General features: G+C 44.5%; 2 protein-coding genes across 2 annotated transcripts; both read right to left on the reverse strand.

The window, feature by feature from the left end:
- Nucleotides 1–5,759: 5,759 nt before the first annotated feature.
- Nucleotides 5,760–12,990, reverse strand: LOC143820665 (BPTI/Kunitz domain-containing protein-like). The gene is made up of 5 exons (XM_077303731.1): nt 12,752–12,990; nt 12,154–12,333; nt 10,416–10,589; nt 9,393–9,487; nt 5,760–7,408 (listed from the first exon to the last, which is right to left on the reverse strand). Exons 1-4 carry the CDS (start codon nt 12,873–12,875, stop codon nt 9,438–9,440), a joined length of 528 nt encoding a protein of 175 aa, XP_077159846.1. The 5' UTR covers nt 12,876–12,990; the 3' UTR covers nt 5,760–7,408; nt 9,393–9,437.
- Nucleotides 12,991–14,990: 2,000 nt separating this feature from the next.
- On the reverse strand, nt 14,991–22,400 carry LOC143820664 (BPTI/Kunitz domain-containing protein-like). Its single transcript, XM_077303730.1, has 5 exons — nt 22,178–22,400; nt 21,578–21,757; nt 19,857–20,030; nt 17,864–17,958; nt 14,991–16,218 (listed from the first exon to the last, which is right to left on the reverse strand). Exons 1-4 carry the CDS (start codon nt 22,299–22,301, stop codon nt 17,909–17,911), a joined length of 528 nt encoding a protein of 175 aa, XP_077159845.1. The 5' UTR covers nt 22,302–22,400; the 3' UTR covers nt 14,991–16,218; nt 17,864–17,908.
- Nucleotides 22,401–27,909: the final 5,509 nt, after the last annotated feature.

Consider the following 27,909-nt stretch of genomic DNA (forward strand, 5'->3'; position numbering starts at 1 on the left):
TGCGGAAGCCTTTGAGAGTCGGGGGCAGGAGCCCGCGCCCATCTAGCGCCCATTTTATTTCAGATTAAAATGGGCTTTAGATCTAGTAAGAAATAAAGGATAAAATTCATAGTGGTAATCCAACAGATTTTCAGTTTCTTTTAAAGTTGTCACAGCCTGTAATGAACTGTCCCACTCATGATAGCTGAGTATTGTTTAACTTTAAACAATAGTTCACTATTGTTATCATATTCACGTTCAGTGACAACACTGAAAAGCTAAATGTTCTTCCTGGAAAGGCAGCCAATGTTTTGTTCCTGTCTTCTACTATAACTCATTACATCTTGTGTATGAGAAGGGTAGCTTCTGCTAGAACATCCAAGATCTGTAGCATGCATGGTTCAAAAACATGTGCAGAATTTCCTACATCAGAGGAGATGTGCATTTAACATAGTTAGATCATGGACTTCCTGATAGTGTTCAAGTAGTCTCCTTCTATGTCCTGATTGGCTCGTTTGGAGACTTCCTACTCCTTTGAACATACTTCCTCCCTGCTTGCCTCCAAAACAAGCAGAATTAATACAGAACAACAGACAATAAAATAGGTCTTCCTTCCTTTCCTCCCTCCCTCCCTCATTCCCTCCCTCCCTCTCTCTCTCCTCTTCCTATGTAGTTTGTTTCTCTTCTTAATAAAACTTTTATTCTTTTAAGCTTTTTAGTGCTTAACCCCTCTTTGCATATTTAAACTCTGTCACCAGATTCTTGCTTGAGTCATCCGCCTTCTGACCTTTCCCCCTTGGATGCCAGCGGTTCTTATCCTAATTCAATTAACCTTTAAAAGTCACATATAATATTAATGCAACAGGAATTCTTAATGGCGTTGGACCAACAGGGATAATAATATAGTCAGAAGCTAACCTACCTCAAAATCTGCTGGCCGGACCGCTTCATTCTGTGTAGCAGCAAGTCAGGCTCTGATCTCAACTGAGAATGGCTTTGGTAATTACTCATTGGCTGGTAATTGGTAACTGATGCTGTTGAAACCTGCTTGGCAGCACACTGAGCTCTGGGTAACATGTTGTCATAGTCTCTTTGGTGCGTACAGAAGAAGACTTCCTCTTTCAGAAGAAGACTCAAAGAAATAATTAAGAGAGATCACAGCCCAGAAATATGTTCTCAGTGCATAATTTAAATATTTCTAATATTTTCAAAGAAAAGAAAATAATTATGAGGTTTTTAGGAGGAAATATTTGTGCATTATATCCCAGATAATTGCTACTAGTCCACATCTGCTAATCTCCCTTATTTACTGTACTAAATTTCTGGTCTTTGGAGGTCTAATTCTTATATTTAGTGCTAGCATGGAAATATAAGAAGAGCTCTGCAAGATGGTACCAATAGTCCTCTGTTTTCCAATTGCACCTTACCAGACATAGAGTTTCTTCCCCCTAATTTGCACTAATTGGACCATATTTTATATAAGGTAAATATAATGCAAATTTGGGAGATCAACAAAAGGGGCATGGGGTTTAAGAGCCTTCCCTTATATATCTTTTTGGGATTCTCATAATGGTCTCTCTCTATTTTCGGGTACATTTTTGATAGACTGGCCATGGTAACTGAACCCTGATTATTTGTTCACAGTACCAATTTAAAACACAGAGCATGGATGCCCTGCTAATAGGGAGAGTGCTGTTTCATGCCCCTGGTTGTGCCCCGGATCGCAGTGTGGCCAGATGAGGGAAATTGGAATTTGGCAATTTCCCTCGTCGCAGAGCAAATTGTGAGAAAATTCACACCAACCACTTGAGAGCTCTGTGTTGCTGCTGACATCATGTGGAAACAGCACTAAAACCTGAGAGCAATGGGAGGCTGTCCTGGGGGCAAATTCCTCATGCAGAATCGGTCAATGAATTAATCATCTGGACAAGCAGGCAAAAATTTTAGTTACCAGGAATTTGCTTGTCATCTAAAGGTTAAGATGTCACAAAAAAGGCTGCAAGGATCTGGCTGAAAAGAGGAAGGGTAGCTTTAAATCAAGATAAGGGTCATGCATAAGGAATTAAAGAATTCCTTGCATCCTGTTTTGTTCTTTGCAAGGATCTGGAATTAAGGATATTGTTGTAAGGAAGGATGGCAATTTGTCTTTTATGTACACCTTTCATCTGGATGTCAGAGGAATCTGTAATTGCCAGTCAAATTGTGCTAAGAATCAATTCTATTGTATGCTTATAACATAGTTGCCTTTTTACAACTTTAAGAAATTGACTGGCTGATGAGCTCTCTGCGTCACTTGTCATCTGCTCATTCCATGTACATTCATCTGGTTTTCATACAGTTTATTTGTTTTCAAGCTCTCAAAAATAAGGAAGGCTAAGGACCAGTAGTAAGAGATCCTAATATTCAAACAAATGCAGCCAGCCACTGTCCCAAGGTCACCAGAAATGTGCAGGTATGCTGGTTGTCCTTTTCCCTTTTGAGAAATATATGCCTCACTAATCTCACAGAGTGCTCCACTGTATGGGTGATTGTATTACATTCAAATGGAAATGACTTCCTCAGCTATTGACTTGAACCATATTTTATCAGAGACGTAGAAATACAAAGCTCCATTTTCACTGACAATTCTTCACTACCTTGTAAAGGTAGTGGGATCCTGAACTCTCTGTGCACCAAGCAGAATTCTGGAGTGCCCAAACTCATTATAGACTTCCTGCTATAATAATTATGCTCCACTCAGCCAAATATGGTAGATGTTTTCCCCTCTGAATTTTTGCACATCAGCTTCTGATTAAACTAGTAGGTATTTTAAGTTCTGTTCTCTTTTTATATTATGTGCATTTGTAGAACTTAATCGTTTTCATAGAAAGCTTTTCTCTTCAAAGGTAGGTAGAATCCCAGACCCTCTGCTCCCATCACTTCTATTTGCACCTAAAGGCCATATTCAGACACGGCAATAAATCATGGTTTAGTCAAGCCCCAGTTACTTGTGAGATCTAAAAGTCGATGGTTCAAAACATGGGACTTCCAAATTAGGTATTGTGGCTAGTCTGTTAATTACAGTTTAATTAATAGCTTCAGTGGATGGAAATCTTCCTAGTCCGTGGGAATTTTTGGTGGGATCCAAGCCAGAGCTAGCCGTCCCTTGCTTACCCTTTATTCTGCACTGTGAGAAGAACTTTCTTGGCTAGCAACCACAGCGTCTTTACAGTTCTCATCAAGGCAGAAAAATAAGAAGGTAGAAGAAACACTTATTTGTAGGTTCCAGGAATAGTCTTCCATCATAATCTCAAACATGTTTTCTTGGACTTAAACCCCCTTAGAATTTACCCCCAAATAAACATGTATTTCTTTGCCTCAGCCCTAAAAAGAATGAAGTACCCGGATGCAAAGGGAATTCAAGTTTCTAATTTGGACCTCTTGTGGATGGGGCAAAGTCAGGATTTGCAGCTTGGAATACAGAGCTCAGGAAAGGAGCACCCACTGACATTCTCTCTTCTAGATAACTATCAAGAAGTGCAGGATCCTGCCTTTCTCCCTAGTCACTTGCCCAAATTCTACAGGCTTCAGTAGAACTGAATGCACAAAGTGAACTGACGATTACAACCTCAAGAAATAACTTGCTGGAGATGTTCTGAAATGTAGCTCAGCGTTTCCCGTGATGCATGTTAAGTCCTTACATTTGACACAATTCTCAATCACGTCTCCTGGGAGCTTCCAACTTGTATAAGGCCAGGACGTTAGCTTTATCGCTGAGTGAAGATTGAATTAGCATCCTCCCTGCTTTCTGACCCACACATAACATAGAGGGCACAATGCATTTGGAAGGGCTCACCCGCTCTTCTGTGAAAGGCAACAATACATGTGACATATCCTCACTATTCATGCTGAGTGTTAAGTCTATCCACAATAGCGAAAGAGGAATAGAGTGAGACATCTGGGTGTGGTGAGAGATTTAAAAGTAAAACAAATCTCTGAGCTGCCAGTCTGGCAGTCCTAGAGCAGCTGTATACTAAGTTTTATTTATTCCCCTTGCCAAATTTCCCCCAATGGATTTTTGCAGAGCTATTTAATATTTGCTTCCCTTCCCTTTTGTCCCAAATGAGACTCAAAGCAGCTTACAATATAACCCCTGCCCCCCCCCATAAAACAGGAGAAAATGAGGCTTCTGCATAAAGATCGGGTTCTTATCAGAGCAAAACGCTAAAGCCCTTCCGCTGAAGCAGCCTGGCCATGGCCAGAGATTAAATACCTGTGAGCAGAGGAGAAACAAATGCCACAATATCCTATTCAGCTCCTGCTAGCCAGATAGTGGAGCCTTCCCAATTTCTTCTCTTGCCAGGAATGAGGAAAATCATTTTTATTTGAAAAGTAGCTAGCAAGTCCAAAAGGTTTTTGCTGTTGACAGCAGAAAAGATTTGGGGAGCCCAGTTTCCTGATAGCTGGAGTCCACAGAGAAATATCTTTGTTATTTAAATATTTATTCCCCACTTTTCACCACCATCACCACCACTACATTCACCTACTGCTGGTTAGAGTGCGACCATTGGTCAGATGACTGTACCCTCGAACTTGAGTGAGCGAGGTAATTCTTTGTACATCTTAGTTTTCTTCAATACTGATTCCATGCAGTAGGTCATGTAACATGTCACAATTTGGTTGTAGCCGCAGGTCTGGATATATACACTACTTGTATTAAAGCAGATATATTAGGAAGAGAACTTTAAATGTACTTAGTAATGTGAAGCTTTAGAAGTGTGAGGCCACCTTTCTAAATAATCTGACTTCATTGGACTTAGGAAGGTCCAATGCTTACAATTGTACTATAAATGATAGTATGTGTGTATCTTTCATCTTTTTAGCCCAATCTTCCTCTACAGCACCCAGGATAGAGTATATGATTTCCTCCGTTATCATTTTTACCTTTTCAAAACATATAGGAAGTAAGTTAGGCTCCAGGATAGGGATTTGCCCCAAGGCTCACAGTGACTTAAAGCAGGATTTGAACACACAGCCGTTGAGTCCAAGTCTGACCTCACAACCATTACCTCAAAGCAAGTTACTGCATCCCAATCTGACAGCCCAAAGGATTGATGACTGTCTTTTACAATCCTAGCTCAAGAGGTCATCTACAGCTACTAAAAGAAATCTTGAGAGAAGTAAAAGTTGTCTGCTTAGAACAGGGGTAGTCAAACTGCGGCCCTCCAGATGTCCATGGACTACAATTCCCAGAAGCCCCTGCCAGCATTCGCTGGCCATGGACACCTGGAGGGCCGCAGTTTGACTACCCCTGGCTTAGACTATCTCCTGCAACCTTCCTTCTCCTTAGTAGCAGGTCCAGGCACCTTTGCCTACATTTTATACCTCCAAAAATCTGCACTAGGTTTTTCATCGCTGAAGAGAATCATCCCTGAATGTGATTATCTCAGCTTCCCACAACTATATCCATGACTCTTCCATGTTATTCCATCATATGGTCAAACCTTTCCCCTAACTAAGATTCTTTTAATGGTGTCTCTGTATAAGTAAGGCATCCCTCTTTAATAATCAGAATAACAGAACAGAAGGAACTTTATACATACATATATACATATATACATACATACATACATACATACATACATACATACATACATATCAAAGCTCATAAGGCATCTAAGGACACCTACTGCATTTATTAAGTTGAAGGCAGCTAAAAGAAAGCTCCAGCTATTAGAAATCAGCAAGCCACAAAGAATGTCAGAGCATAAAAATCAACTTTATTATGAACAAGCTAATAATCATAATATGAATTTTGGGAAGGAAAGTGAAGAATCAACACTATCCAAATTCTACTCCATTTGCACATGGAAAACCTTCAGATATTTCCAATTTCCCAATTACTGCCTATTATTTAGCATACCTTATAACAGAAGAGATTGAAAAATAGCTAGCAAGTCCAAAAGGGTTTTGTTGTTGACAGCAGAGGTTTTGAGGGCCTCTGTTTTATGCTAGTTGGAGTCTACAGAGAACTATATTTATTACTTAAGTACATATTTATTCCCCACTTTTCTCCTCAAAGGGCCCGATCATAGAAAAATGCATTTAAATAAAACAGGTGAACAAAAATAACCACCTTCATCTTTGGCTGGTCCAGGACCCAGAGAGCCAAGTCATCTGATGTCAGAGGGCAGAAATCATGAGCTAAAAGCCAAGAGTTGTTTAGTTCCTGCCCTTTGGTTTGTACCAACATGATCACACCTTTAACCATGGTCAAAATTTATTCCGGGCAGCAGGAAAAGAAAACTAACACTCTGATACTGTATCTGGCAGCAATGTTCTTTCCCAACTTTCTCCTTGTGCTTTTCTAATGTGTTTCCATTAGAGTTGCGGGCCCTGCACTGGTACCCAGTGAGAAATGATGGACTGCCTGATTAGCATCACGTTAACATCAGCATGTCACTTCCTGTGTACATCAGAGGTGATGTCATCACACCAGAAGTGATTCCCTCATTCCACTTGTCACAGTGCTAATGCTTTTATTCTTTCCTTGACAAGATGATGAACAAGCCATCTGTAATTCAGATTGCATCAAGCCTTTCGTCTACACCAAGGACTTCAGAAAAATGGTAATCCTTTCATATGCTATTGCGACTCCAAAAAGGGCAGCCGTTAGCATGCTCCCAAACAGCCCCTTTCCCTTTAAGAAAGTTTAAAAAAAAAAAACACACCCATTGCAACGAATCTGTGTTGATTTGTTGCAACGGAGAGACCCATCCAGCTGCCCGGTGTGTTTGAGCTGTCGTTTCATTGTTGCCACGCTCCCTCCGAGTGAAAAAAAAAATCCCCCCCCCTCTCACGGGCCCGATTTTCGGCCGAAAACAGTGTAAAAAATAAAGGGAAAATACATCAGCAAACGGGATTCTCTGTTGTTTGTGCTTAGTGACTCTGGGGAGGGACTGAAGCCGGGGAAGCCTCTAAACAGAGGCTCGCTGGTGCGTTTATCCCCGCTCGCTCGGAGAAAAAAAAAATGGCGATCGCTTCGCCGGAAGATCAGAGGAGAGAGCCAGGGGGAGGGACTTTGTAGAAACCGCAACAATGTTAACGCACAGGTCTTTTTCGCTAGTGTTGCAGATTGGTTGCAGGAGTGTATCGCTTTCCGGAGATTGAATCCACTTTTGTGGATTTCCCTGAAAGCGCTACAACGAAGCGCCTTTTTGCGGATCGGTTTCAGGTGTGTGGCAGATTGTCAACGACGTTGTGCATAACGGCAAATCAATAGCGTTTTCAATTGGCAATCATTGTGCGATTTTGAAGGCGTGCGAAAAGCCCCTAAGTCTCCCAATCGGTGAAAACAGAGCATGTAAAGAGTTCAGATATGTGATTTGATGTGCCATGCAGTGATTGTTTGCTGTATACTTCTCATCCTTATGTTGATGTTTGTCTTTTCCTATTAATAATAAAAAAAAAACCAAATCACAATTGGAGTATTTTTATTCCCCCTGAGTGATACAGGGCTTCCTTCATCACAACTCCTTGCACCCTTTCAGTCTGCAGAAAGCAGAGAGAGAAGGGATGGCGTTCCCTGTGACTGTGGTTATAATTCTTCATGTAAAACGTTCATTTCCTGTCACATATTTGATGCAGGGAAATGTATGCTGGACTAAATGTAGCTAAATATGAAAGAGGCAGCTTGATTTCTGTTTTCCTAATATAGCTACCTGTTTGAAACAGAGTAGACCAAGGTTGTATATTTGCAAAGTCTAGTTATTTAAACTGATTTAAAACGTTTTAACTTCAACTACAATTCCTTCTTTGGAAATTGATAAGCAGAGGCTAGGTAGCCATCTGACAGAAATGCTGATTCTGTGCACTTAGTCAAATAGTAAGTGGATGGGCAGAAGGGCATCTTCTGGGCATGGAATTGGGTCACTGTGGTGGGCAGCTACTTGTTAATTTCCTGCATTCTGCAGGGGTGGGACTAGATGACCCTGCAGGCCCCTTCCAACTCTTGGATTCTATTTAATGAGCTGACTTGGACTGTGATCCTCCATTTGTTCTTGAAAGCTCAACTCTTATTTAGCAATAGCACCGAAGGTGAAGTTTATTCAGTTTAAAGTAATGGTTTTCAACCTTCCTAATTCACCCCATGTCGTGGTGATCCCCAACCGTAAAATTATGCAGAAATTAAACCGAAACTGACCAATGACGTGAAGCTCTATTATTCATGATTGTATATAAATTGTTTTTTCCCCCCAGAGTTTGTCAGGTCAGTTCTGCCTCTCGTCCCACCAGCTGTGCCTGGCAGGAGACTGCCCTAGAGGTACTGCTGGAGAGGCTGGAGGTCAAGTGGTCCTGACCCACAGGTTGAGAACCACTGGTTTAAAGAGATACATAGATAAATGATTCGGGATGTGGTGGAAACAGAAACTATTTTGCTGAGAAAAAAAGACTATAAGAGATCCTGCAGAAAAGGGGACCATCTTTGCTATGGCAGTTTGTTACCGGCATTGCAGCAATAATTTAATCCAGGGGTAGTCAACCTGTGGTCCTCCAGATGTTCATGGACTACAATTCCCATGAGCCCTTGCCAGAAAATGCTGCCAGGGGCTCATGGGAATTGTAGTCCATGAACATCTGGAGGACCACAGGTTGACTACCCCTGCACCTGTGAAGTTTATCTACCTCAGAAATATCCCTGGTGCTATCAGCCCCAAACTGCTGACTATCCCCACCTCCAAAAAAGCTACAGTCCTATGTATATTTCCACTCAGCTCAGTACCCTTCCTTCTGAATAAATATACATAGGTGTGGGCCACATAAATCCTCAACTTTAAAGGAACAGCTTCCGGAACTGACTGAAGGGAGTGCATGCGAGCAGAAATTCTAACGTGTCCTATAGTACAATGGTCCCCAACCCCCAGTCCAGAGACCGATTCCGGTCCGTAGATCAGTTGGTACCGGGTCGCGTCTCCTCCTCACCCTCTTCCCCAGCTGCTGCCTCGGGGGCTGCCCTGCGATTCTGCAGCCTTCTCACCTTTGGTGCTCTCCAATGGCGACCATGGCTGGGGCTCCCCCTCAGCATGGCATTGCGCAGCTGCTGCTCGCAGCGCCCCACAGTGGGTCTCAGCAATTCAGGGATGCCAGCAGGAAAGCAAATGGAGCAGGGGCTCAGGCGGTGGTGACATCCCTCAGCAAAATACTACCCCCCCCCCAGGCCTCAGTAAAATTGTCAAGCGTTGACCAGTCCCTGGTGATATAAAGGTTGGGAATCACTGCTATAGTAGAATCTACCCAGATGGCCCAAACTAAAAACTCGCACACTGTTTTGTATCATTTTGGATTAAGGTTAAACCTAATACAAGGCATGATTTCATTTCCTCTTTTGGATTTTGTACTGATTTTCTTGAAAGTCTGTGTTCCCCTCCCCTTACCTGCAGTTTATTTTTTGCGATAAATAAAAGGTCACATTCTTGCCTCTACTCAGGCAACCACGATTCCGTCAAGATGTCATCTTCAGGCAAAAGATCTAGAAATCCAAGAAAGGGGTCATTGCATAATTTGTTCTCTTTAAATCCAACAGAGAAGGAATCAGCAGGGGAATCCCCATCAGTTTTCCCCCTGGGCAGTAGACAATGATCCTGCCCCAAGCCCCAAATCCGACAGAACTCAAGCTGGAGCACACCTTAGAGGGGCTCCCTGAAGCAGAGGTTTGGTGTGTGCTGCCTCAGTTACCCTGATTGCAAAATGTTTGATGGTATCAGACTAAACTATCAGCATGGAGCAGCTGTTTGTCCCTTATTCAGACACTGGTTTCCTGTTTTTATAACCGATAGGGGTCCAAAGTGGCTAACACATCTTTCCTCCCACCCTCCTGTCCTTCCCACCACTACCCTGTGAGGAAAGTTGGGCCGAGAGTCCAGCTGGCTTAAGTCGCTTCTCGCAAGAGTGGGGAACTTAATCTGGCGCAGCCCAATCCCAATCCTGAATTCTTGCCACTTAGTGTATAATGAAAGTGAAGGAGAAAAGACAAAGGGTACAGCAGACTGGAAGGGAAGGACCCATGACCTTGAGAAGGCACCCTGGCCTTCACCTCTGCCTCCCCCCCCCAGGACTCCACAGTCTCCTAGAGCTCCCATTAGTATCCTGATAATCTAGAAACAAGTGCACACATTTCCCCATATATCTACTTAATGAAAAGGAAGACAGTAAAAAAAGAAGAAGAAGAAGAACGAAAGCTGGGACTTCAGAGGGACCACATAATTTTGTGAGAACAGTGCCTCCATTTGCCCCCCTGTTGGTGTGGGCATGATGACCAAGAGGGGAGGTAGACTCTCCTCTTCTCTAGTGGACTTTAAACAGAGATGGGTAGCTGTCTAGCTTGAGATGAGACCAGATAGTCTAGAAGGCCCCTTCCAATCCCCGCAGTCTAGTATAGAAAGTAGTATTACGATTACCAGGATCGCAGTACTTCAAACAAGCATTTTTGGTTTTAAATCGGTTTAAATTTCCTTCACATCCTCCATAGGTGAATGGATAGCAACCCCTTTTCTTTAGGTCATAAAAATAACTTTTGAAGGAACCTTCGCATGGTCCTGGATCAGATGGTTGTCGGCATGAATATTTCACATCTAAAGGAAAAAGAATCTATGCATCAATCAAAATCCCAATCTAAGGTCAATTTATGGGCCATGCTACCTGGGCTGGTTCTGTACTTAGTTTTTTCCGTTATCAATCCTGCTGAATTCAGATCGATTTGAACCCGGGTCTTCCTCCTTCCTACCCCCCGAATTGAAACAGAAAGTGTTGTGCACTTGATTGGGAAAGCTCAGAGTGGGGAGGGGAGTGGTGATCACAAAGCTACGTGTCTAGTTTTCTTTTCCTGAACGAGTGACAGGGTGGGGACAGAGAACAAGGCAAATCTCTACTGAGAGAAATGTGGGCTTCTGGAGTGCTGTCACTTTAAAAATAAATATTGGGAGGGAAGTCTTGAAACCGGGATTCAGGAACTCTTTGAACAGATGCACTGGCCAATCAGGGAAGACTGGTTTGCTACGTCAGCATTGGAGGAAGTTAATCCGGCAAAATGCAGAAGATCTACACATATATTGGGGGATTTAAAAGCCGGTTCTTCAAATACAGTGAGTTATATCCGCTCCTGCATATTGCAGGGAAAAGGTAGGGTCATGGATGTTGCAGAGGGAAAATTAAAAGCACCCAAAATCAAAATGGAAACTGAATAGAGTGCAGAGGGGAGGGGTGTATTCAGACTGGGAGAGGATAAAAATCAAAGTGCAGATTTGACCCAGGTTGAGCAAAGCATCCATCCATGCAGGCTTTGGTATGGCTGGCAGGACCAATGGCCCATGGAGTACCTCAGTCCTTCCGTAATCCGTCTACAAGCAATTACACTGTGGCATGTTCCAGGCATGGAACACTGACCACATGCTGCACATTGGCAACAAGGTTATGAAAAGTATGTGGCCTTTTAAAGATGGAAGGTTGTGTTCTCACTAATCACAGGCAATTTATTTCCCTATTTTTGTTCCACTCTTATCCACAGTGGGGACCCCCTGCATTCTATTTCAAACCTCAGTGAGGTTGTGTCAGGCAAAGATGGTTTGAGGAGACCCCAGCAGGGTTATTAGATGAGAACAATATTCTGTAGAGCTGAAATGACACAGCATGGCCATCTCGCAAATGATGAGTATGCATAAGGTAAAGGTATCCCCTGTGCAAGCACAGAGTCATGCCTGACCCTTGGAGTGACACCCTCCAGCATTTTCATGGCAGACTCAATACAGGGTGGTTTGCCAGTGCCTTCCCCAGTCATTACCATTTACCCCCCAGCAAGCTGGGTACTCATTTTACCGACCTCGGAAGGATGGAAGGCTGAGTCAACCTTGAGCCGGCTGCTGGGATCGGCCTCCCAACCTCATGGACAGACAGCTTCAGACAGCCTTTCTGCCACTTACCACTCTGCACCACAAGAGGCTCTTGTGTATGCATACTTTAAAAAATAGGTTTCAAAATCCCATTTTACAATAAATTTGTAGAAACCAGTGGCTATATAAGAGGTGAACAATAGAACCAGCATTCTGTGGCCATGATGGTCGGAGTACAGATCAGCCATGAACACTTAGCATGAGAAGAAGCCACCATTCGAGAACAGAATTATACAACAACTGGACTTACAATGAATCCTATGGCACAGTGATGCGCATTCATTCAAGGTTCTGAAGTTATTGGCATTCGCGTCACATCCACCATAAGTAAACCTCCTGCAGTGTTGAGTGTACCTGTCGTAATACCACCTAGGAATTGACGCCTTACAAACTCCTCCGTGTTTGGGCTGCAGGCATACATCATAGGGGTCTATAAGAAAAGGGGAAAGAAAAGGGGCTTCAGCACAATCCAGTTGCAGTGTCTAGGCACATTATAAATACATCCCACTTCAACAAACGCAGACTTGGCAGCAGAGTATTATGGAAAGTTAACCCAAAAGCAAGAGGTAATTGTCTCATGGCCATTTTGCAAAGTCTTGCACCATCTTCCAGTTGTCCTTCAAGAGGCAACCTGATATTGTGGTTACAGGATGGGACTAGGACTAGGGAGGCAAGATTCAAATCCCTCCCCTCCCCTCCCACCATCCATTTCAATCTAAAAGGGTCAGATATAGCAGGTAAGACGAAAGACTTCTAGAGGCCGCGATCGGGAAGAGCCCTTGCCACCGTGCGTAGAAAATACTCATTCGGGTAGTTGTCTGACTCAAAGCCTCTCCGAAGGCGATTACCCGGCTCTTCAGCAATGCTCAACGACTGGACGCGCCCCACGAGCAGCAGCAGCAGCAGCAGCAGCAGCAGGAGGGCCCCGCCTGGCAGGAGGGCGTCGTGCCGGGAGCGAGAGAGCGGCGTCATGGCCCGCCAAGAGGAGTTTGCGGCTCTGCCCCGGCCAGCCGCCGTCCTTATAGGGCCCGAAGCCGGGGCAAGGAAGGCGCGGCACCCCTGCGGCCTCGCCGCTTCAGCGACTACCCCAATGGCATGAGGAGTTTCAAGGGGAGGGGAGACAGGCCCGGGGGGGGGGGAGACTAGGAAGGGCTCCGCTGCGGGGTCAGGGGAAGGCGAAGCAGTCTCGCTGCAGCGTCAGCCTTTCTGGGCTGATCCCGGCCGGGGATGCTCCATGCCGAAGTCAAAGCAAAAGCAGGGGCAGTTTCTATTTGTGCTTCCAAACTTCATTTTCCTTCCTCTTTCTGAGGTGTCTGATGCAGGTGAATTCCCCATGATCGGTTAGACATTTTGGAGGACGATTATAACTAAAATGTTTGTTCTCCTCAAAGGTGGGTCAGGTCCAGACATGCTGAGGCCTTAAACTGTGTCAGAGCTCACAGCCTTAACCTTACAATGGGCATTTAGTAACTTGTAGGGCCCCTCATCACCTATATATTTTTGTGTTTCTGTTAACCATAAACCTAATTTATCCAAGGATCCTGGGAAGGGCGTTCATTCATTATATCTGAGTAATCTGACACTTCGAGGGATGGAAATATATTAGAAATTGGAACAGAATCAGCAAGATGTCGTGTTAGACGAGATCCATGATCCGCCAAGAGAAGGAAGAGAGAGTTGGTTTTTATACCCCACGTTTCACTTCCTGAGGGAATTCTAAAGCAGCTGCTTCTGTTCTACTTTCTGTGGATGTTGGAGGAAAACAAATTTTGCCATTAGCTTACTGCTGGTTAGAGTTTGAACACTGGGCATACAATGACTGAACCCCTGTGACTGAGCAGGTGAGGTAATTATTTGCACTTCGCAGTTCTCCCCAATACTGATGCTGCACAGTAGGTGATGTAGCTGGCCACAGTCCAATTGTAGCCTCAAGCCTGGATATACACAATACTTGTATTAAAACACTTATTCCTTCGGGAGTGTTAGGAAGAGAACGCTCAGTGTATCGAGGTATCTGAAGCTTTAGCCGTGCATGCACAGCACGGTTACACCTTTCTAAACCAGTTGACTTCAGTGGACTTAGGAAGGTATAATTCTGTTTAGGACTGCACTGTAAATGATAGTAGGTGTGTGCGATTATCTTTTTAGCCCAGGCTTCCTGTATTGAGCTCAGGAGAGAGTATATGATTCTCATGTCTCATTTGGAACAAGGACCTCAACGGGGAAAGACTCTTTGGTACTTCCGTGTTCTTCTCATACTTATTAGTCATGAAGGTTCCTAGATGTTCTTGGTCCAGTTGTTTCTTTCAGCCTAATCTGGGTTAAAGAGAAGTAGGCCCATGTGGGATTCCCAAATCATACCCTGACCTAAACAGAACAGGTTGCTGTTTGCTCTGTATATACATCAGAACCTGTCATAGCTTTAGAATCTCAGGGGTGGCCAAACTGTGGCTCTCCAGGTGTCCATGGACTGTAACTACCATGAGTCTGATGACACGAACTCCCAGAGAACAACAGGGCCCTGAAGGAGCTAACATTGTTCTAGAAGGCCTGCAAGATGGAGCTCTTCCACGAGGCATTTGGTTGATATGCTTGGAATACTACATGGGCCTCCCCTAATGGCTTGCAGTTGTCCTCCTACATTTCCCTCTCCCATGGGGGATTATCAGATCAATATTGAGTTTATGATATCAAACTGCTAGTTTTTTAGTATTTTAACTGTATGTATGTATCTCATGGTTTTAGTGCTAATAATCATGCATGCTGCCGCGAAGTGACTGGCTGAAGACACGCGGCCTATACATACATAAAGTCATCTCTCCTTAAGAATCAGAAAGCCAGAGCAGATGGAACTTTTGAAGAAATGCTATATATATGGTAAAGCTTATAATTCATCTAGGGCGGGGGTAATCACCCTCCTGGTGGCAGGGTCTCATGGGAATTGTAGTTCATGGACATCTGGAGGACCACAGGTTGACTACCCCTGATCTAGGGGATACCAACTGCATTTACTAAGTTGAGGAAAGCTGAAAGAAAGCTCCAGTCATTAGAAATCAGGAAAGTACAAAGACCATGAGAGCATCAAAATCGGCTTTATTAGGAACAGGCTAATAAGTCTTTTGGGAAGATGAAGAGTCAACAGTACTCAATTTCTACTTCGATTGCATGTGAAAAATTTCAGATATTCCAATTTTGCGATTACTACGTATTCTTTAATGAGCTTTATATAGGAAAAGACTGAAAAATAACAAGGGAGTCCTAGAGGTTTTTGTTGTTGTTGCTAGCAAAGACGTTCTGGGGCCCCCAGTTTTCTGATATTTCTTTATTACCTTCTCACATATTTATTCCCCACTTTTGTCCTCAGAGGGCCCTAACAGGAAAAAAAATGCCTTTAAGTGAAAGAGGTGAACAAAAATAACCACCATCTTTGGCTGGTCCAGGACCAGCAATGGTCTTTCCCAACTTTCTCCTTGTGCTTTTTTAATGTGTTTCCATTAGAGTTACCGGCCCTGCACTGGTACCCAGTGAGAAATGATGGACTGCCTGATTAGCATCATGTTAACATCAGCATGTCACTTCATGTGTACATCAGAGGTGATGTCATCACACCAGAAGTGATTCCCTCATTCCACTTGTCACAGTGCTAATGCTTTTATTCTTTCCTTGACAAGATGATGAACAAGCCATCTGTAATTCAGATTGCATCAAGCCTTTCGTCTACACTAAGGACTTCAGAAAAATGGTAATCCTTTCATATGCTGTTGTGGCTCCCAAAAGGGCTTCGCTCAGAAGCAATTTGAGTGGATTTCCGTTATGGGACAGTACTCTGTGCCATAAACTCTCATAGCTTCTGCCTCAGTGTATGAATGCCCATTCATCCCACTGGATCCACATCAATCTCCTTTTCCAGAGATGAACTTTCATAAGGCTGGCCAGTTTTATGCTCCAATGTCAGAACCTTACAGGACGCATACTTTGGCTAGGCTGTGCTGCACTCCATCTTAACCTGGGTCAAGGAAAGGAGGGACAAGCTTCTGTATCAGACCCCCCCACACACACACACACACATCCCTCCTGTGCAACACACAGATTTTTCTAGCTGGACCACAATGACTCTGGCGTATTACATTTTTAACTATTGTATACGGAAAGGACAGTTCTATAATATCTACATATGATAAGCAAATGCTGTAAATTATAAGTCTCCCAATCGGTGAAAACAGAGCATGTAAAGAGTTCAGATATGTGATTTAATGTGCCATGCAGTGATTGTTTGCTGTAGACTTCTCATCCTTATGTTGATGTTTGTCTTTTCCTATTAATAATAATAAAAAAAGAACCAAATCACAATCGGAGTATTTTTATTCCCCCTGAGTGATACAGGGCTTCCTTCATCACAACTCCTTGTACCCTTTCAGTCTGGACTGTGATCCTCCATTTGTTCTTGAAAGCTCAACTCTCATTTAGCAATAGCACCGAAGGTGAACGTGAAGTTTAAAGTAGTGGTTTTCAACCTTCCTAATTCACCCCATGTCGTGGTGATCCCTAACCGTAAAATTATGCAGAAATTAAACCGAAACTGACCAATGACGTGAAGCTCTATTATTCATGATTGTATATAAATTGTTTTTTTCCCCAGGGTTTGTCAGGTCAGTTCTGCCTCTCGTCCCACCAAGCTGTGCCTGGCAGGAGACTGCCCTAGAGGTACTGCTGGAGCAGCTGGCGGCCGAGTGGTCCTGACCCACAGGTTGAGAACCACTGGTTTAAAGAGATACATAGATAAATGATTCGGGATCTGGTGGAAACAGAAACTATTTTGCTGAGAAAAAAAGACTATAAGAGATCCTGCAGAAAAGGGGACTATCTTTGCTATGGCAGTTTGTTACCGGCATTGCAGCAATAATTTAATCCAGGGGTAGTCAACCTGTGGTCCTCCAGATGTTCATGGACTACAATTCCCATGAGCCCTTGCCAGCAAATGCTGCCAGGGGCTCATGGGAATTGTAGTCCATGAACATCTGGAGGACCACAGGTTGACTACCCCTGCACTTGTGAAGTTTATCTACCACAGAAATATCCCTGGTGCTATCAGCCCCAAACTGCTGACTATCCCCACCTCCAAAAAAGCTACAGTCCTATGTATATTTCCACTCAGCTCAGTACCCTTCTTTCTGAATAAATATACATAGGTGTGGGCCACATAAATCCTCAACTTTAAAGGAACAGCTTCCGGAACTGACTGAAGGGAGTGCATGCGAGCAGAAATTCTAACGTGTCCTATAGTACAATGGTCCCCAACCCCCAGTCCGGAGACCGGTTCTGGTCCGTAGATCAGTTGGTACCGGGTCGCGGCTCCTCCTCATCCTCCTCCCCAGCTGCTGCCTCAGGGGCTGCCCTGCGATTCTGCAGCCTTCTCACCTTTGGTGCTCTCCAATGGCAACCATGGCTGGGGCTCCCCCTCGGCATGGCATTGCGCAGCTGCTGCTGGCAGCGCCCCCCAGTGGGCGGCAGCAATTCAGGGATGCCAGCGGGAAAGCAAATGGAGCAGGGGCTCAGGCAGTGGTGACATCCCTCGGCAAAATACTAACCCCCCCCCCCCAGGCCTCAGTAAAATTGTCAAGCGTTGACCGGTCCCTGGTGATAAAAAGGTTGGGAAACCCTGCTATAGTAGAATCTACCCAAATGGCCCAAACTAAAAACTCGCACACTGTTTTGTATCATTTTGGATTAAGGTTAAACCTAATACAAGGCATGATTTCATTTCCTCTTTTGGATTCTGTACTGTTTTTCTTGAACGTTCTTCCTGGAGCCCTTTCCTTTCTTTTAAAACCCCTCCTCCAGAGGACTAAAGACCCTTCATGTTAAAGGCCCTCTTTACCATCAGGAAAACGAAACCGTTTCCTCCCCTGCAAGTTAAATACTTCAATTTGATTTCCAAGTCTGTGTTTCCCTCCCCTTACCTGCAGTTTATTTTTTGCGATAAATAAAAGGTCACATTCTTGCCTCTACTCAGGCAACGACGATTCCAACAAGATGTCATCTTCAGGCAAACGATCTAGAAATCCAAGAAAGGGGTCATTGCATAATTTGATCTCATTAAATCCAACAGAGAAGGAATCAGCAGGGGAATCCCCATCAGTTTTCCCCCTGGGCAGTAGACAATGATCCTGCCCCAAGCCCCAAATCCGACAGAACTCAAGCTGGAGCATGCCTTAGAGGGGCTCCCTGAAGCAGAGGTTTGGTGTGTGCTGCCTCAGTTACCCTGATTGCAAAATGTTTGATGGTATCAGACTAAACTATCAGCATGGAGCAGCTGTTTATGTCCCTTATTCAGACACTGATTTCCTGTTTTTATAACCAATAGGGGTCCAAAGTGGCTAACACATCTTTCCTCCCACCTTCCTGTCCTTCCCACCACTACCCTGTGAGGAAAATTGGGCTGAGAGTCCAGCTGGCCTAAGTGGCTTCTCAAAAGAGTGGGGAACTTAATCTGGGGCAGCCCAATCCCAATCCTGAATTCTTGCCACTTAGTGTATAATGAAAGTGAAGGAGAAAAGAGAAAGGGTACAGCAGACTGGAAAGGAAGGACCCATGACCTTGAAAAGTCACCCTGGCCTTCACCTCTGCCTCCCCCGCCCCCAGGACTCCCTGTTTCCCTAAACGTTTTTTGCACCAGCTGCTAATTATGAGCTCCCTTTCTGACCAAGATGGGCTTCAGAGCTTTTCTTCCAGCCATTCCTGGATTATGATTTTGGAGACGTCTCCATTAGTGCAACATCAGTGGAGTGTGGAGAGGGAGAGGGAGATAGAGTCACTGAGGAGAGAAGTGATATTGCCTGTGAAATTTGATAGCTACGTGGCCACCCTCAGTATAAGACAACTGAGAAATCCCAGGGCATGCACTTGGCCAGCACCCCTTTTAAGAAGCTGGATCCGCCTCAGGGCTGATAGGCACAGAAAAGAAGTGCTAGCCCAGCATGTTCAGCCACTAGTGTGAGCATGTGCACTGCCACCTCCTTGCCAGAAAGTCTCCCCCCTCCAACTCCACCTGCACAGATGAGGGTGCCACCCCTGTCTCCACCCCCAGGGAAGTTTATGTGCAGACAGGTTGACAGGGATGGCAGTCCCGAGACCCAGAAGCAGACTTCTCCCCCCCCCTCCGCCTCTCCCAGGTTATTTGCACCTCCCTTTGAGCAGCAATGGCCTCCTGGCCTAGATGCCATGGCCAACCTGGGTACTATAGGCATGGCTCCCTCTGTCTGGTAATGATAGTGATGCCAGCCTCCTTGCTTGTCTATCTAGCATGCAGGGATGCTAGAATTAGGCCATGTCCTTCACTGGCTAGGTTTTGCCTACCTGCCCTCCTCTCTACCCCCAGTTGGCTTGAGCAAGGGGGTACAGAAGGTGTGGTTTTCCAAGGCTTTTAGACAACCAGTGTTTTTCCAGGTGTCCCAGATAGGAAAGTAAGTAAACATGGTCAAGAATAGATTTAAATGGGTAGCCATGTGGGTCTGAAGTAGCACAATAAAATATTTGTTTAAAAGATTTAAATGTTTGTTGGTGCTACTGGACTGTGATTTTATTGGTCAAGAATGGTTTAGTAACTCCACAGCCTCTTAGAGCTCCCATTAGTATCCTGATAATCTAGAAACAACTGCACACATTTCCCCATATATCTACTTAATGAAAAGGAAGACAGTAAAAAAAGAAGAAGAAGAAGAAGAACGAAAGCTGGGACTTCAGAGGGACCACATAATTTTGTGAGAACAGTGCCTCCATTTCCCCCCCCCCTGTTGGTGTGGGCCTGATGACCAAGAGGGGAGGTAGACTCTCCTCTTCTCTAGTGGACTTTAAACAGAAATGGGTAGCTGTCTAGTTTGAGATGAGACCAGATAGTCTAGAAGGTCCCTTCCAATCCCCGCAGTCTAGTACAGAAAGTAGTATTACGATTACCAGGATCGCAGTACTTCAAACAAGCATTTTTGGTTTTAAATCGGTTTAAATTTCCTTTACATCCTCCATAGGTGAATGGATAGCAACCCCTTTTCTTTAGGTCATAAAAATAACTTTTGAAGGAACCGTCACATGGTCCTGGATCAGATGGTAGTCGGCATGAATATTTCACATCTAAAGGAAAAAGAATCTATGTATCAATCAAAATCCCAATCTAAGGTCAATTTATGGGCCATGCTACCTGGGCTGGTTCTGTACTTAGTTTTTTTCCATTATCAACCCTGCTGAATTCAGATCGATTTGAACCCGGGTCTTCCTCCTTCCTACCCCCCGAATTGAAACAGAAAGTGTTGTGCACTTGATTGGGAAAGGTCAGAGTGGGGAGGGGAGTGGTGATGACAAAGCTACTTGTCTAGTTTTCTTTTCCTGAACGAGTGACAGGGTGGGGACAGAGAATAAGGTAAATCTCTGCTGAGAGAAATGTGGGCTTCTGGAGTGCTGTCACTTTAAAACAGGGCAAAAATAAGTATTGGGAGGGAAGTCTTGCAACCGGGATTCAGGAACTCTTTGAACAGATGCACTGGCCAATCAGGGAAGACTGCTTTGCTACATCAGCATTGGTGGAAGTTAATCCGGCAAAATGCAGAAGATCTACACATATATTGGGGGATTTAACAGCCGGTTCTTCAAATACAGTGAGTTATATCCGCTCCTGCATATTGCAGGGAAAAGGTAGGGTCATGGATGTTGCTGAGGGAAAATTAAAAGCACCCAAAATCAAAATGGAAACTGAATAGAGTGCAGAAGGGAGGGGTGTATTCAGACTGGGAGAGGATAAAAAGCAAAGTGCAGATTTGACCCAGGTTGAGCAAAGCATCCATCCGTGCAGGCTTTGGTATGGCTGGCAGGACCAATGGCCCATGGAGTTCCTCAGTCCTTCCGTAATCCGTCTACAAGGAATTACACTGTGGCATGTTCCAGGCATGGAACACTGACCACATGCTGCACATTGGCAACAAGGCTATGAAAAGTATGTGGTCTTTTAAAGGTGGAAGGTTGTGTTCTCACTAATTACAGGCTATTTATTTCCCTATTTTTGTTCCACTCTTATCCACAGTGGGGACTGCATTCTATTTCAAACCTCAGTGAGGTCGTCCCCAGCAGGGGTATTAGATGAGAACAATATTCTGTAGAGCTGAAATGACACAGCATGGCCATCTCACAAATGATGAGTATGCATAAGGTAAAGGTATCCCCTGTGCAAGCACCGGGTCATGCCTGACCCTTGGGGTGACACCCTCCAGCATTTTCATGGCAGACTCAATACAGGGTGGTTTTCCAGTGCCTTCCCCAGTCATTACCATTTACCCCCCAGCAAGCTGGGTACTCATTTTACCGACCTCGGAAGGATAGAAGGCTGAGTCAACCTTGAGCTGGCTGCTGGGATCGGACTCCCAACCTCATGGACAGACAGCTTCAGACAGCTTTCTGCCACTTACCACTCTGCAGCACAAGGGGCTCTTGTGTATGCATACTTAAAAAAAAATAGGTTTCAAAATCCAATTTTACAATAAATTTGTAGAAACCAGTGGCTATATAAGAGGTGAACAATAGAACCAGCATTCTGTGGCCATGATGGTCGGAGTACAGATCAGCCATGAACACTTAGCATGAGAAGAAGCCACCATTCGAGAACAGAATTATACAACAACTGGACTTACAATGAATCCTATGGCACAGTGATGCGCATTCATTCAAGGTTCTGAAGTTATTGGCATTCGCGTCACATCCACCATAATTAAACCCCCTGCAGTGTTGAGTGTACCTGTCGTAATACCACCTACGATTCTTCCTCTTACATAATCCTCCTTGTTTGGGCTGCAGGCATACATCATAGGGGTCTATAAGAAAAGGGGAAAGAAAAGGGGCTTCAGCACAATCCAGTTGCAGTGTCTAGGCACATTATAAATACATCCCACTTCAACAAACGCAGACTTGGCAGCAGAGTATTATGGAAAGTTAACCCAAAAGCAAGAGGTAATTGTCTCATGGCCATTTTGCAAAGTCTTCCATCATCTTCCAGTTGTCCTTCAAGAGGCAACCTGATATTGTGGTTACAGGATGGGACTAGGACTAGGGAGGCAAGACTCAAATCCCCCCCCGCCCCCCTCCCACCATCCATTTCAATCTAAAAGGGTCAGATATAGCAGGTAAGACGAAAGACTTCTAGAGGCCGCGATCGCGAAGAGCCCTTGCCACCGTGCGTAGAAAATACTCATTCGGGTAGTTGTCTGACTCAAAGCCTCTCCGAAGGCGATTACCCGGCTCTTCAGCAATGCTCAACGACTGGACGCGCCCCACGAGCAGCAGCAGCAGCAGCAGCAGCAGCAGGAGGGCCCCGCCTGGCAGGAGGGCGTCGTGCCGGGAGCGAGAGAGCGGCGTCATGGCCCGCCAAGAGGAGTTTGCGGCTCTGCCCCGGCCAGCCGCCGTCCTTATAGGGCCCGAAGCCGGGGCAAGGAAGGCGCGGCACCCCTGCGGGCTCTCCGCTTCAGCGACTACCCCAATGGCATGAGGAGTTTCAAGGGGAGGGGAGACAGGCCCGGGGGGGGGGGGGAGACTAGGAAGGGCTCCGCTGCGGGGTCAGGGGAAGGCGAAGCAGTCTCGCTGCAGCGTCAGCCTTTCTGGGCTGATCCCGGCCGGGGATGCTCCATGCCGAAGTCAAAGCAAAAGCAGGGGCAGTTTCTATTTGTGCTTCCAAACTTCATTTTCCTTCCTCTTTCTGAGGTGTCTGATGCAGGTGAATTCCCCATGATCGGTTAGACATTTTGGAGGACGATTATAACTAAAATGTTTGTTCTCCTCAAAGGTGGGTCAGGTCCAGACATGCTGAGGCCTTAAACTGTGTCAGAGCTCACAGCCTTAACCTTACAATGGGCATTTAGTAACTTGTAGGGCCCCTCATCACCTATATATTTTTGTGTTTCTGTTAACCATAAACCTAATTTATCCAAGGATCCTGGGAAGGGCGTTCATTCATTATATCTGAGTAATCTGACACTTCGAGGGATGGAAATATATTAGAAATTGGAACAGAATCAGCAAGATGTCGTGTTAGACGAGATCCATGATCCGCCAAGAGAAGGAAGAGAGAGTTGGTTTTTATACCCCACGTTTCACTTCCTGAGGGAATCCTAAAGCAGCTGCTTCTGTTCTACTTTCTGTGGATGTTGGAGGAAAACAAATTTTGCCATTAGCTTACTGCTGGTTAGAGTTTGAACACTGGGCATACAATGACTGAACCCCTGTGACTGAGCAGGTGAGGTAATTATTTGCACTTCGCAGTTCTCCCCAATACTGATGCTGCACAGTAGGTGATGTAGCTGGCCACAGTCCAATTGTAGCCTCAAGCCTGGATATACACAATACTTGTATTAAAACACTTATTCCTTCGGGAGTGTTAGGAAGAGAACGCTCAGTGTATCGAGGTATCTGAAGCTTTAGCCGTGCATGCACAGCACGGTTACACCTTTCTAAACCAGTTGACTTCAGTGGACTTAGGAAGGTATAATTCTGTTTAGGACTGCACTGTAAATGATAGTAGGTGTGTGCGATTATCTTTTTAGCCCAGGCTTCCTGTATTGAGCTCAGGAGAGAGTATATGATTCTCATGTCTCATTTGGAACAAGGACCTCAACGGGGAAAGACTCTTTGGTACTTCCGTGTTCTTCTCATACTTATTAGTCATGAAGGTTCCTAGATGTTCTTGGTCCAGTTGTTTCTTTCAGCCTAATCTGGGTTAAAGAGAAGTAGGCCCATGTGGGATTCCCAAATCATACCCTGACCTAAACAGAACAGGTTGCTGTTTGCTCTGTACATACATCAGAACCTGTCATAGCTTTAGAATCTCAGGGGTGGCCAAACTGTGGCTCTCCAGGTGTCCATGGACTGTAACTACCATGAGTCTGATGACACGAACTCCCAGAGAACAACAGGGCCCTGAAGGAGCTAACATTGTTCTAGAAGGGCTGCAAGATGGAGCTCTTCCACGAGGCATTTGGTTGATATGCTTGGAATACTACATGGGCCTCCCCTAATGGCTTGCAGTTGTCCTCCTACATTTCCCTCTCCCATGGGGGATTATCAGATCAATATTGAGTTTATGATATCAAACTGCTAGTTTTTTAGTATTTTAACTGTATGTATGTATCTCATGGTTTTAGTGCTAATAATCATGCATGCTGCCGCGAAGTGACTGGCTGAAGACACGCGGCCTATACATACATAAAGTCATCTCTCCTTAAGAATCAGAAAGCCAGAGCAGATGGAACTTTTGAAGAAATGCTATATATATGGTAAAGCTTATAATTCATCTAGGGCGGGGGTAATCACCCTCCTGGTGGCAGGGTCTCATGGGAATTGTAGTTCATGGACATCTGGAGGACCACAGGTTGACTACCCCTGATCTAGGGGATACCAACTGCATTTACTAAGTTGAGGAAAGCTGAAAGAAAGCTCCAGTCATTAGAAATCAGGAAAGTACAAAGACCATGAGAGCATCAAAATCGGCTTTATTAGGAACAGGCTAATAATTATAACAGTCTTTTGGGAAGATGAAGAGTCAACAGTACTCAATTTCTACTTCGATTGCATATGAAAAATTTCAGATATTCCAATTTTGCGATTACTACGTATTCTTTAATGAGCTTTATATAGGAAAAGACTGAAAAATAACAAGGGAGTCCTAGAGGTTTTTGTTGTTGTTGCTAGCAAAGACGTTCTGGGGCCCCCAGTTTTCTGATATTTCTTTATTACCTTCTCACATATTTATTCCCCACTTTTGTCCTCAGAGGGCCCTAACAGGAAAAAAAATGCCTTTAAGTGAAAGAGGTGAACAAAAATAACCACCATCTTTGGCTGGTCCAGGACCAGCAATGGTCTTTCCCAACTTTCTCCTTGTGCTTTTTTAATGTGTTTCCATTAGAGTTACCGGCCCTGCACTGGTACCCAGTGAGAAATGATGGACTGCCTGATTAGCATCACGTTAACATCAGCATGTCACTTCCTGTGTACATCAGAGGTGATGTCATCACACCAGAAGTGATTCCCTCATTCCACTTGTCACAGTGCTAATGCTTTTATTCTTTCCTTGACAAGATGATGAACAAGCCATCTGTAATTCAGATTGCATCAAGCCTTTCGTCTACACCAAGGACTTCAGAAAAATGGTAATCCTTTCATATGCTATTGCGACTCCAAAAAGGGCTTCGCCCAGAAGCAATTTGAGTGGATTTCCGTTATGGGACAGTACTCTGTGCCATAAACTCTCATAGCTTCTGCCTCAGTGTATGAATGCCCATTCATCCCACTGGATCCACATCAATCTCCTTTTCCAGAGATGAACTTTCATAAGGCTGGCCAGTTTTATGCTCCAATGTCAGAACCTTACAGGACGCATACTTTGGCTAGGCTGTGCTGCACTCCATCTTAACCTGGGTCAAGGAAATGAGGGACAAGCTTCTGTATCAGACCCCCCCCCACACACACACACACACACACACACATCCCTCCTGTGCAACACACAGATTTTTCTAGCTGGACCACAATGACTCTGGCGTATTACATTTTTAACTATTGTATACGGAAAGGACAGTTCTATAATACCTACATATGATAAGCAAATGCTGTAAATTATAAGTCTCCCAATCGGTGAAAACAGAGCATGTAAAGAGTTCAGATATATGATTTAATGTGCCATGCAGTGATTGTTTGCTGTAGACTTCTCATCCTTAGATGAAGGTGGTTATTTTTGTTCCCCTGGCAAGGGCTCATGGGAATTGTAGTCCATGAACATCTGGAGGACCACAGGTTGATACCCCTGGATTAAATTATTGCTGCAATGCCGGTAAAAAACTGCCATAGCAAAGATAGTCCCCTTTTCTGCAGGATCTCTTATAGTCTTTTATAGTCACACACACACACACACAGGATCTCTTATAGTCACACACACACACATCCCTCCTGTGCAACACACAGATTTTTCTAGCTGGACCACAATGACTCTGGCGTATTACATTTTTAACTATTGTATACGGAAAGGACAGTTCTATAATATCTACATATGATAAGCAAATGCTGTAAATTACAAGTCTCCCAATCAGTGAAAACAGAGCATGTAAAGAGTTCAGATATGTGATTTGATGTGCCATGCAGTGATTGTTTGCTGTAGACTTCTCATCCTTATGTTGATGATTGTCTTTTCCTATTAATAATAAAAAAAAGAACCAAATCACAATCGGAGTATTTTTATTCCCCCTGAGTGATACAGGGCTTCCTTCACCACAACTCCTTGCACCCTTTCAGTCTGCAGAAAGCAGAGAGAGAAGGGATGGCGTTCCCTGTGACTGTGCTTCTAATTCTTCATGTAAAACGTTCGTTTCCTGTCACATATTTGATGCAGGGAAATGTATGCTGGACTAAATGTGGCTAATTATGAAAGAGGCAGCTTGATTTCTGTTTTCCTAATATAGCTACCTTTTTGAAACAGAGTAGACCATAACTTTTGAAGGAACCGTCACATGGTCCTGGATCAGATGGTAGTCGGTATGAATATTTCACATCTAAAGAAAAAAGAATCTATGTATCAATCAAAATCCCAATCTAAGGTCAATTTATGGGCCATGCTACCTGGGCTGGTTCTGTACTTAGTTTTTTCCATTATCAACCCTGCTGAATTCAGATCGATTTGAACCCGGGTCTTCCTCCTTCCTACCCCCCGAATTGAAACAGAAAGTGTTGTGCACTTGATTGGGAAAGCTCAGAGTGGGGAGGGGAGTGGTGATCACAAAGCTACTTGTCTAGTTTTCTTTTCCTGAACGAGTGACGGGGTGGGGACAGAGAACAAGGCAAATCTCTGCTGAGAGAAATGTGGGCTTCTGGAGTGCTGTCACTTTAAAACAGGGCAAAAATAAGTATTGGGAGGGAAGTCTTGCAACCAGGATTCAGGAACTCTTTGAACAGATGCACTGGCCAATCAGGGAAGACTGCTTTGCTACATCAGCAATGGAGGAAGTTAATCCGGCAAAATGCAGAAGATCTACACATATATTGGGGGATTTAACAGCCGGTTCTTCATATACAGTGAGTTATATCCGCTCCTGCATATTGCAGGGAAAAGGTAGGGTCATGGATGTTGCAGAGGGAAAATTAAAAGCACCCAAAATCAAAATGGAAACTGAATAGAGTGCAGAAGGGAGGGGTGTATTCAGACTGGGAGAGGATAAAAAGCAAAGTGCAGATTTGACCCAGGTTGAGCAAAGCATCCATCCGTGCAGGCTTTGGTATGGCTGGCAGGACCAATGGCCCATGGAGTTCCTCAGTCCTTCTGTCATCCTTCTACAAGCAATTACACTGTGGCATGTTCCAGGCATGGAACACTGACCACGTGCTACACATTGGCAACAAGGTTATGAAAAGTATGTGGTCTTTTAAAGATGGAAGGTTGTGTTCTCGCAAATCACAGGCTATTTATTTCCCTATCTTTGTTCCACTCTTATCCACATTGGGGACCCACTGCATTCTATTTCAAACCTCAGTGAGGTCGTGTCAGGCAAAGATGGTTTGTGGAGACCCCAGCAGGGGTATTAGATGAGAACAATATTCTGTAGAGCTGAAATGACACAGCATGGCCATCTCGCATACTGATGAGTATGCAGAAGGTAAAGGTATCCCCTGTGCAAGCACAGAGTCATGCCTGACCCTTGGGGTGACACCCTCCAGCATTTTCATGGCAGACTCAATACAAGGTGGTTTGCCAGTGCCTTCCCCAGTCATTACCATTTACCCCCCAGCAAGCTGGGTACTCATTTTACCGACCTTGGAAGGATGGAAGGCTGAGTCAACCTTGAGCCGGCTGCTGGGATCGGACTCCCAACCTCATGGACAGACAGCTTCAGACAGCCTTTCTGCCACTTACCACTCTGCACCACAAGAGGCTCTTGTGTATGCATACATTAAAAAATAGGTTTCAAAATCCCATTTTACAATAAATTTGTAG

The sequence above is a fragment of the Paroedura picta genome, chromosome 11 (genome assembly GCF_049243985.1).
Source record: "Paroedura picta isolate Pp20150507F chromosome 11, Ppicta_v3.0, whole genome shotgun sequence".
NCBI classification, from domain to species: Eukaryota; Metazoa; Chordata; class Lepidosauria; order Squamata; family Gekkonidae; genus Paroedura; species Paroedura picta.